Below are 12270 nucleotides of genomic sequence, written 5' to 3' on the forward strand. Positions count from 1 at the left end.
AAAATCTGTCTGTGTACCGTTCTCCACTTTAAATCTCACCATGCAAAGCACATGATCCCACAGTTAGGTTCCCAACACCCTTCAACAAGCATGGGTCTCCCATGGAAACCAGTAGGTAAGTTTCCTTCTTAATCCTTTCCTCAATTCAACCGTATCAGGTTACGTCACCATGTATCCGAAAGCCTATTAATAATGCATTACTGCATATCACAAAGTTCCCTTGTCATTAGGAAAGGCTAACAATGGTGTGATACTCAACCATCTCTTGAACTCCTGTAGACTCAGTTCACACTCATCGATTTCACCGAAACGTCATTCCATTCCTTAATTGAGTAAGGCATGTAGTCATCATAGATATGTGTTTCCACAAAACAACGATAGCCACCTACCAAACCAAGAAGACTACTTACATCAACCCCACTAGTAGATTACACTCAATCTACCACTGCTTACACTTTATGAAGATCCATCAGCAATCCTTCCTTTGAACACACACACCCCAAGAACTCTACTTCCAACACATACTATTTCTGGGTATGACACCCATATGAGCGCCCATTGGTCCATCCCGAAGGACACACAACTTGCTTAGCTTATTTCGTTCCTTAACTTTCTTTGCCGGCCTTAGCCGGTTTTAAGACAACCTTGACTCTCGAACTTGAGATACCACGACTACAGTAATTCTCCTTGGATGCTACACAAGGATAACATCCCAAACTTATTGAAGTATGATAACTCTCATTTTTCTATGATTCCTTTTCTTTCACCCCTTTGAATTTCGCCAAAACACCTTTAATCGAGAATTGTGTCAACTAAAACTCAAACCAACCCAAGCAACCTTTAAACCCAAAAGTCAAAGTTCACCGAGAATCGAAGGAAACAAGTTGCAAGACGTACCTGAAATGTCTAATGAGGTCAACCACGTTGAAAGGTCTCACTCCGTAACGGAACATACTACACTGCCCAATACTAAAGATGCACACAAGGTGTGGAGTCCACATGAAATTGAACCTAATACTCTAATACCAAGTTAACAGGACCTAACCTGAATTCCTCCTCAGAATATATGTCAAACCTTGTTACCTGTCCGATATTGGTTGTATGCCAGACAGGTAATAAGGTTTAACACAGATTCCGAAGGGAAATTCGAGTCAAGTTCTGTAAAATATGTGTCGTAATTGCAAACATCATGCATGATTTTTTGGAACAAATGGGGCTGCATTCTATATCTCCCTCGAAAATAAGAAACAGGATATAACAAATTTGGGATAAAGTAATCTTCCAAGAGATTCTTACCTCAAGAGTGTCTATGTCTGTCCACGTTCGACCACGGTTGTGTTGCCTTGATTGATTGAGCATATCCAACGCTAAAACAATTTCTTCCTCCTCTTCATCCAACTTACGATCTTTTTCAGCACGTCTGCGCCTGATTTCTTCATCTTCTCGATGTTTCAACACCCTCTTCAAGTTAGATATTGAGAGTAGAAAGTGTTTTATAACATTTGAGAAATGAAAGGACAGAGAAAATATGGTGTGAGAGGTATGAGTTAAGGCAGTAGTTTTATAGAGGGACTTAGAAGATAGAGATGACACATGGCGCAATTTTAGATTGTGAAAGTTTTATTTGAAATATGATATTAGAATTTTATAATAAATATCAACATGTGGCAACGGAGAATCTTATCCAAGAATCTTATCTGAAATTTGAGATCTTAATGTTATAACAAAATATGGACACGTGGCAACTGAAAATCTTATCAAAATTAATGGTTTAAGAATAAAAAAATATAAAATAAATTAAAGTGAATAATAATTGTCCTTGCCCTTGCCCTTACCCTTCGGGGTGGAAGTCTCACACTTAATAAATGGAAGTTAGGCCAAGTGGAAGCCAATTGGGCTTCAAAATCGATTTGGGCATTGAATATTATATTTAATTGTCAAAAAGATGGGTCTTGGACCTTTAGATATTTGGGCACTTTCAGATTTAAATTAAATTTTTAGTTTCGAAATAATAATTTTTTATTACTTCAGATTAGTTTAATTAACTGTTTTCTAACAGTTGTGACTTTTCTAATAAGGTTTAAGATGTTTATTTAAATCAAATAAAGCCTTATTCGTAAAACACAGAAAAAGCATTCTACAAGTACATTTCATCTTGTTTGAGAGGAAAACAAACAAAGTTAAGTCCTAGTGCTAGGGCTTAGAACTTCAAGCACCGAGAAGGGGTGAAATTACTGTCTTTAAGACATTGCATCAAATCTGCAAGCCTCTATCTTGAATCCAAGCCAGTTTCATTTGTTATTTGTTTACTGTATTTTGAATTACAATTTGTTATAAATACAATTTCGTTGATTTATATTTATATATATATATATTGTTAATATATAATTATTTTAAATAGTCACTAATTGTTGTTTTTCCAAAAAAAAACCTGTCATGACTCGTTTAATAAACAGGTGGGTTTCGGGTTAATTCGTCAACTCACTAAAATACCTATGTAATCCATTTATTAAACAAGTTGTATTAACCCGTCTAACACCCATAGTCAGTTTCTTTGTTTCTTTCTTCATTTTCTTAATTTATCTCATTTTTTATAATTTTTTATTCTCTTTCATACATTTAGAAAGGTAGAATGTAATAACTGCAATTTACTTGGTTAAATTATCAAATTCAGGTTTGTTATTTGTTTATGTTTTTTTAACTTGTGAATATAAGATGTGGGTCATTGTAACTTATTTTTTTTCTTTTTTTTTCTTTTTTTATTACCCAATACTCAATTTATGCAAGTGATTCTTGTATGGGCCATGCAAGTTATTCTTTTTTATTTATTTGTTTTTTATTTTTACCCAATATCCAATTATGCAAGTGATTTTGAAAATAAAAAAAATACTAAATTTTACATAATAAGAAGTCACTTTTGGTCTATGTGGTTTATCACTTTTACCATTATGGTTCCTGTGGTTTCAATTTGATCATTTTTTTCCCTTTAGTTTCAATTTGAACAATTCAAGAACAATTCTCAATTTCTATTAAAAAAAATTAACGGCTAACAACAAAACACTCATTCAATGTTTGGGGTCATTCTTAATATGGGCCATCGAATTTTAATTTCATCGATTTACACCCCATTATTTTCAAATCTGACTAATTTAAACATTCCGTTAAATTGACCATTCAACCAACTATTAACTGATGACGTAACAACTGTGAGGCCCACCAATTCCTTTAAAAAAATTAAATCAATTATATAAAATGATAAAATAACATAAAAACAAAAATAAAAAGTTTAAACAAAACCCAAACCCCAGCCCCACCCTGACGTTCCCTATCCCCTTCGCACAGCCACACCATAACCACACAGATACTGCACTTTAAAGCCCTCATATTGGTCTCTCTCCCTGTGTAAATTTACACCCATTTTCTCCAATCCCAACAACAAACACCAAGCACACCCAAAACTCACATATACTCTTAAACACTCGACCACGAACTTCACAAATTACATTAAAAATAAAAACTTTGAGGAGAACAATAACTACCCATCATGGAATTGGGCATGAAATTGGGTTCAGAATTGAGAGTGGAATTTGATTTTTGATATGGATTTTCGATCACAATTGGGGCAACATTGACTGGTTTCTTCTCCTTAGGCAAAGGCGGGGGCGAGATGGAAAATAAAAATGAGGACGTGGCAGCTTAGCTGTACAAAGGGTTCGGCGATGGCAGCAGTAAGAGCAGCCCCTCCAACTCCAAACTCAGCCACCATGCTTTTTCCACCACCACCCGCATATCATCATCAAGATCTCTACGCTTCTGCTTCCGCTTTAGGAATGAGGCCAGCAAGAGGGGCTTGGATGATACTTCTTCATCACGGTCAGCCACCACATTGATGATGATGTCGTGTCTTAGAGCATCTCCAAGAGAGATGTCAAATGCCAAACATCAAATTTAAATTTGATGGCTGATGTGGCAATTTGAGAGCATCTCCACCCATAAGGGCTAAGTCTAAGGCAAGGGCTGCCACTATTCACATGAATAGTATCAGTCTTTGCATTTGTGGTTCCACCTATGAGGGCAAAGTCTAGGACAAGTCTAAGATAATTACTATTCATTGTACTTTATTTCCTATTTTTTTATACTTTAAACCATTAATTTTGATAATCTTTTGTAATTAAATTTTTGGATAAGATTTTCACCTTATAAAATTGTGTCACGTGTCCCATGTCAGATACGATTTTCAGATATTTAAAAAAAAATTATAATCTCAGATTTCAGATAAAATTTTCACCCTCTAAAATTGTACCACGTGTCCAATGTTAGATAAGATTTTTCACCTTCTAAAATTGTGCCACGTGTCCCATGTCAGATAAGATTTTCAGATATTTTTAAAAAATTATAATCTCATATTTCAGATAAGATTTTCATCCTCTAAAATTGTGTCACGTACCATCTTTATCTTCTAAATCCTTCTATAAAACTACACCATCAACTCATACCTCTCACACCATCTCTTATTTATTCCTTCATTTCTCATATTTTACAAAACACATTCTACTCTCAATGTCAAACTTGTCGAGGGTGTTGGAGAGGCAACAAAAACAAAGGGAGGAAATCCAACGTAGACGTGCTCAAGAAGATCGGGATGCCGATGAAGAAGAGGAACAAATGCTTGCAGCAGCGGTGTGTATGATGGATCAATCAAGGCAACACCGTCGTCGTCGTGCCCCGAATGTGGACAGACGTAGAGAGTCTCGGGGTAAGAATCTCATGGAGCATTATTTTATCCCAAATTCGTTATATCATGCTTCTAAGTTTCGAGAGAGATATAGAATGCAACCACATTTGTTCCAAAAAATTATGCATGATATTTGTCATTACGACACATACTTCATTCAAAAGCATGATGTTGTTAAAACTTACAGCTGCTTTGTGGATACTTGTTTATGAGGCATCTGCAGAGCAGGTGGATGAGATTGCAAGAATGGGAAAATCTACTATCCTAGAGTGCTTGGTGAGATTCTGTGATGCAGTGAAAAATTTGTACACGAGGGAGTACCTTCGCAAACCCACGCCAAGGGACCTGCAACGGCTTCTACAAAAAGGCGAGGCTCGAGGTTTCCCAGGAATGATTGGAAGCATCGATTGCATGCACTAGAAGTGGAAGAATTGTCCTACTGCTTGGCAAGGAGAGTACGGGAATCGGAAGGGCCAAAAAAGTATAATTTTGGATGTCATAGCTTCATTCGACTGTTGGATTTGGCATGCCTTCTTCGGGGTTGCCGGATCTTAGAATGACCTCAATGTCCTTGGTCAATCCCCGGTGTTCGACGAGGTATTGCGAGGTCATTCCCCCTAGGTCACGTACCAAATCAACAATTCCGTTTACTCTAGTGCGTACTACCTTGCCGACGGAATTTATCCTAGGTGGACGAAATTCGTGAAAACAATTCCGAATCCCCAATCCGAGAAGGAAAGAAGCTTTGCTTCCTTTCAAGAAGGTTACAGGAAAGACGTGGAGAGGTGTTTCGGTATCTTGCAAGCTCGTTGGGCAATTATTAAGGGTGCTACTCGGATGCTAGATGAGGAGGTGCTGCGGAGTATTATGATGACTTGCATCATCATCTACAACATGATTGTGGAGGATGAGCATGACTATGATGCTCCAGAGGTGTTTGAACCCGATCCAATGAACACAGCGTTGACAAGAATATATGAAAGCCCGATTGGACCAAATGGACTACCAATGGAGCCAGAACCGTTACTTCGGGATGGTCAATTCAACAACCCCATGATTGATCGGTATCAAGAAATGCAATCTTCATATGTTCACAAGTTACGTCAAGGTGACTTGGTCGAGCACTTGTGGGAGATGAAAGGCAATCACAATGGATGAAGTCAAGATTAGTGCTTTGTTTGTAATTATGCTTTGTTTTTAATTATGCTTTATTTTGTGTGTGGTGTTTTTTGGAATGATGCTTTTTATTATTATTATGCTTTTATGTATGGTTTGTTTTGTGTGTTGTTTGCAATAAATTAAGGTTTGTTTTTAATTAATATTTGTTTTGATGCTCAAATATTTTTAATAAATATTCATTTTATTTAATGCTTTTTTGATTGAATAAAAAGGAAACAATACAACAAATTAAAGGATAATACAACAATACAACATATGGCCAAGGTGTTTCAATACAACCTAATGGTTTTCATCATTTAACCAATCCATATTGCTAGGTCCGTCGTCATGGAAAAATTTTCTTCTCATCACATCCCTTCGTCTTAGCTTCCAATAGGCCTTTGTTTCGGGAGACATATGACTCGTATCCATGGCCATGATTTTCATCTCTCTATCATCCATGTCTTTTTCTTGTGCCTTATGTTGTTGAATAACAAATGCTTCCTCTCGTGCCACGTCCATTTCATCTCTTTTCAAGTCTCTCTCCATTCTTAGTGAGGTGTTCTTAGCTATTTGCTCCAATAATTGTACACATTCAGTGGTCGAAGTGCCCCCTCTCTTGGCCTTTGCCGCCTTTCTCCCAAAAGGTCTCGGGGGACGTGGCACAAATGGTGACTCCGTTTCCATTGGAGAGTCCAATGGCGAATCGGTTGATGGCGAATCGTGGAGCGGCATCTCATTCATCACAACCGGCGGACCAATGGGAATAATTCTGAATCTCGAACAATCCTTCACAACTTCCCAACATTGGAAATGCACGAAATTTTTTTTGCCTTGCCCCGTGGCACCGAACCACATTTGTGCTTGTATGATCTATTAAAAATAAATAATTGAAGTGCAAGAAAAAAATATATTATGCAAGAAAATATAAACTATTTTGAAATGCAATAAAATTGATTATGCAAGAAAATATAGACAAATTGGAAATGCAAAAAGAAAAAAAAAGATTATGCAAGAAAAAGAAATAGAATATGCAATTATAAAAAAAAAGTTACATTAAATTGATTAAAATGGCAATTATAAATAATTTACCTCATCGGATAGATTTTGACCGCTTCGAATATTATCCCTTGCTTTTGTCAAAGCATTTCTCCATTTCCCTAACTCCTTATTCAGAAGTTTCCATCTACTAGATAAGGTCATTTTGGTCCGAATGGAACCTGATCTTTGACAAAATTCTCCATGAATTTTGCTCCACATATGATGGAACTTCATCTCATTGCCCGTGATAGGGTCATGACTAACGTTCACCCAAGAATGACACAACACAACATCTTCATGAGTTGACCACGAGCCTCCAACTTCGACAGAAGATGCCATTTGTTTTTTTTATACAAATGGAAAGTAGTAGAAAAATGTGAGTGGAGAGTAAACAATATTGGAAGGAGAAGAGTTTGTATGGAGAATTGGTGTGGAAAGTGAAAAATGTGAGTGGAGAGTAAAAAATATTGAAAGGAGAAGAGTTTGAATTGAGAATTGGTGTGGAAAGTGAATAATGTTAGTGGAGAGTAAAAAATATTGGATTGGAGAAGAAATTGTATGAAGATTTGGTGTGTAAAGTAAATAAGATGGTTAGGTATTTATAGGGAAAAAATACAAAATTTTTTGGTATTTTTTAAAAAAAATTCAGAATTTTTCAGAATTTTTCGAATTTTTTGCAATTTTTAAGCCAAAAAATGAGGACCGTCGGATTCTGGAAAAATAACGATCGGAGAGTCCTGTCGCGCCACGTGGCAAATGCCCTTTGGATTCTGTTAGGTGTGACGTCATCGCTGGCGTCGGTGTGCATAAGTCAAATTTTTTACCGTTGGCGCGTGAATTACATGCGCCAACGGTAAAAAAATTTGACTTACCTTCTTGACATCGTGACGTCACAAAACTCGTTTTGGACCTCGGGCTGAAGTTGCCCTTGGGCCTACCCGGCTGGTGGGACCCGCTCTTGCCCGAGCCGCTTCTCTGCTGGACATCATTTGGGCTGCCTCGGGGCCTTTTGCCCGGGTCTTGTGCAGAGTGGAGCTGCTCGACATATTGTAAAACTCTTTATCCAACCAAGATGTCAAATATACATTTTATTTTATTATTTTTAAAAGGCAGGTGGGCTCGATATTTAAGAGTAAAATATTAAATAGAGTTAAGAACTATACATGGAAGAGGAGAGAAGAAAGTGAGCTCAGCATTAAAATAATTAAAAAAAATAAAAAGACATCTCAACATCTTGGCGTCAATTTTGACAGCAAAAGTGAAGGGTGTCAATCCAACTAGGATTTGGCATCACGGTTGGAAGGCTTAAAATGTCTTTTTCTTGGGTTAAAACTTGCCACGTTGGAATTGTCATTTCGGTTGGAGATGCTCTTATGACGCAAGAGGCACCATCTGAACATCGGGGTGGGCCTAGGTTTTGGGTTTTGTTTAAACTTTTTTTAAATATTATTTTATCATTTTATATAAGTGATTATTTTTTAAGGAATTGGTGAGTCCCATAATTTCCACATCATCAATTAACGGCTGACCAAACGATCAACCTAACATAAGGCTTAAATTTGTTAAATTTGAAAATCACAGGGTGTAAATTGATGAAATTGAAATTCGGTGGCCTATATTGAGAATGACCCCAAACATCGAAGAGGTGTTTTGTTATTAGCCCTTTTTTGAACTTTTGTTACATATGGAAGGGCAATTTGGTCAATAAATTATAAAAAAATTATTTCCTTTAAAATCAAATATATAAAATGATAAAATAACATCAAAATTAAAAAAGTAAAATTAATTTCCTTACCCACCTCAATCTCACGCACCGCCTACACCACCTCCTCTCTCTCTCTCTCTCTCTCTCTCTCTCTCCCCGTTCTCTTCCTCCATCTTTCTAGCTCAACACCCCGAGATGTCCTTGGCATCCATTGCGGTTTTCCCCAAAAATTAGGGTTTTGTTTGTTGTGCGATTTTCCCGTGAAACAACAACTACAGTTTCCTAAGTCGAATTTTGGATTCAATATGTGTGGGTATAGTAAATTGAATTCTCATAACCCAAATTATTTCTCTCCCCCTCTCACTAAAATTGGTTATGGATTAGGCGGGCTGGGCAGTTTCTGGGATTGGGGTGGTTTGCAGGCGGAGAAAGAAGAGTGCTGGGTTTTGGGGAGTATGTTGGGGTGGCTAAGGTAGGCTGGTGGGGGTGGTCGGGGGTTGGTGAAGGCGGCTAACGACAAAGGGGTTCTGTTAACGTTATAAATTTAACTTTAGTTTTTAAAATTATTTTCGAAGGTAATTTATTGTAATTACATTTTTAGTACACAAGGATTCCACATCAACAAAAAAAGGGGTCCATGTTTTCCAGATAAGCATTTAAAAGATTTACTAATTTATGGACCAGATTGTCCCTTCACAAGTACCAATAGTTAAAAAAAATTGACTGAAATTGAAGATTGTCCTTAAATTACTTCAAATTGAAACCACAGGACAAAATTGATCAAATTGAAACCACACGGATCTTAGTGATGAAAGTGATAAACCATAGGAACTAAAAGTGACCTTTTACCTAAACCTTATTTGTCTACCTTTTTAGCTTGCTAGTTACTAATTGCTACCATTTATTGACCGAAAAAAAAGTTAGGGCTAACATCAAAAAACACTCTGAAGATTTGGGGTCATTTTCAATATGGGCTCTCAAGTTTTAATTTCATCAATTTACACCCGATGGTTTTCAAATCTAACTAATTTAATCCTTTAGTTAAGTTGACTATTTGGGCAAATGTTAATTGATGACCTGTTCACTGTGGGACCCACCAATTCCTTAAAAAAAATTAATAAGTCAATTATATAATATTATAAAATAAAATTTTTAAAAAACTTATAAATAATAAAAACCTTCCTCTCTCCCTTTCTCTGTCCACTTCTCATCCCAACTCTCCCACCCCATCCCCCTCCAACGAATCCAACCACCCACACCTCCTCTCCAAAGTGCAGCTCCGCCATCTACTACTCATATGCACCTAATACCAAATTCTACACACATGCATCTTCATATTTTTTATGTTACTTTTCGTCCTTTAATTCTCTAAATTGGTTTTTGGGTTTGTCAAAAACCAGCCTAAAAACAATTAACCAACACCAAAAATAAAAGGCTTATTATCACAAAACGTCCCTGAGGTTTGCAAAACTATCAGATTGCGTCCTTGCCGTCAGATTCTTCAAAAAGTCTGTTAAGTTGATGATGTGGCACATATGTGGGTCCCACATATCTAATAATATGACGTCATGTGGATTTAATAAAAAATACATTTTAAAAAATAATTTCAAATTATAAACCATTAAAAAAAACTTTAAAAAATTATAAACCAAAAAAAAAAAAATCACCACCTCCTCCATTGCACCAAATCCCCACATCCTTTGTCCAAAAAAAAAAGCCCTCATATCCAGCCTCTTCCATGTCCCAACCTGCTATCCCAAATCAACAGCCAACCCAAACCCTGATATGCTAAGAACCTCACCCACTACCTGTCTAATCTCCACCACCAAAGACCAAAATTGGATGATGGTTAGTGAAGGCCAAATGAGTGGGTTGGGTGGGCTTAGTGGTTGCTTGGAGGGGAGGGGGGTTGGAGTTTAGGTTGGTTGCTGTCAAATAAAGAGAGCATGGAAGAGAGACAAAAAGGGAGTGAAAAGGAGGAAGGCAAGGCAGTGGTGCGGAGGGTGGGTGAGAATAGGTGCGGCTGTTGGAGGTGTGAGAGGGAGAGAAAGAGGAGATGTGGGTGGGAGGGAGGAGAAAAAGGGGGAAGGGAGAATGGTGGGGGTTGGAGTTTAGTGCAATGGAGAAGATGATGGTGATTTTTGTTTTTGTTTTTGTTTTAATATGTTTTCTTTTCTTTTAAGTTTTTTTAATTTTTTTATAAGTTTCAAATGTTTACTTTATTTAATCTACGTGACGTCATATTATTGGATATGTGAGATCCACATATGTGCCACATCATCAACTTAACAAGCTTTTTGACAGAATATGACAGCAAAGACCATTTGTAAGGACACTTATTGACCTTAAGGACCATAAATGACAACAACAACCAAAAAAAAAACAAACAAAACATAAAGTACACAATCTAAAGTTTCGCAAACCTCATGACATTTTGTGATAATAAGCCAAAACAAAATCAAAAAGGGCAATGTTGTTCCCAATTTTAATTTGTGGTCTTGCATTGTTTTAGAAATTTGTGGGTGCTTCAAAAGCCATAAAAATAATGAATTTAAAGTGCATAGCAACTGAGAATAAAAATAAAAAAAGCAAAGCTATAAGGAGAACAAGGAATTCTTCCATTTCATCTCAAATCAATATATAGCTCCCTTGAAGAATAAAAAAAACCCACACCAAATGATCGAAAAGCCACAAACGTTAACTAAGCGCCCCACAAAAGTACTTAATTAAATCAACAAAACTAATTAATTAATTAACAACTCTCTGATTCAACTGATCTGAGGCCTCATGGCTACTTTCTTTGCTCTCACTACGGTGCACTTAATGATAATGGTTGCTTTCTCCCTTCCTAGCCTCACTCATTTACACCAGCGGGGCCTTCTCGGCAGCCTTGTCGCCCTTGCCATTTTCTTCGGCCTCCAGTCAGAGAGGAGGTACGGATGGTGGCTGGACATGTAGGAGGTGTGAGGGGAGATGAGTTGGGAGAGCCGGGAGGAGAAGGGGGCGGAGAGAGAGAGAGAGAGAGAGAGAGAGAGGAAGGTTTTTTATAAGTTTTTTTTTTCAATGTTATTTTATTTTATTATATAATTGATTTTTTATTTTTATTTTTAAGAAATTGATGGGTCCCACAATGGACATATCATCAATTAACGTCTAACTAAAGGAAGGCTTAAATTGGTCAAATTTGAAAACCAACAAATGCAAATTGATGAAATTAAAACTCCAGGGCCTATATTAAGAATGACCCTCTTTTGACGTTATCCCAAAAAGTTACTAGTTGCAACATTTGTTATCGGAGCTTTGTTCTTTATGAAGTTTATGGTCATTTTAACTTTGTCATTTGGTTTGGAGATCTATTCTTTTTCAAGTTTTAAATTTAGCATTGTCATTTGGTACCAAAATTGAATCTTATTGCCTGGGTTCATCATTTTCTTGAGGATTTTTGTCAAGCATCATTTGGTTTCAAAAATTTAACCTACTCAAAAATCATGATTTTTTATTTATTTTAAACATGAATTTTTAAATACTGATTTTAAGATATAAAAAAATGGAAATTAAAATTAGAAAATTAAATACTATTTTATTTCGGTTAATGTTTATTATTACATTGCTTAAAAATAGGTTAGAAGTA

General features: G+C 36.5%; 1 protein-coding gene across 1 annotated transcript; it reads right to left on the minus strand.

Annotated features, from left to right (window-relative positions):
* Window positions 1–6239: 6239 nt before the first annotated feature.
* LOC148920450 (uncharacterized) lies at window positions 6240–7273 on the minus strand. The gene is made up of 3 exons (XM_089044631.1): window positions 6986–7273; window positions 6485–6766; window positions 6240–6314 (listed from the first exon to the last, which is right to left on the minus strand). The coding sequence occupies exons 1-3, from the start codon at window positions 7271–7273 to the stop codon at window positions 6240–6242; spliced, it is 645 nt and encodes a 214-aa protein (XP_088900757.1).
* Window positions 7274–12270: the final 4997 nt, after the last annotated feature.

The sequence above is a fragment of the Prunus mume genome, linkage group LG2, assembly GCF_029339155.1.
Source record: "Prunus mume cultivar Tortuosa linkage group LG2, ASM2933915v1, whole genome shotgun sequence".
NCBI classification, from domain to species: Eukaryota; Viridiplantae; Streptophyta; class Magnoliopsida; order Rosales; family Rosaceae; genus Prunus; species Prunus mume.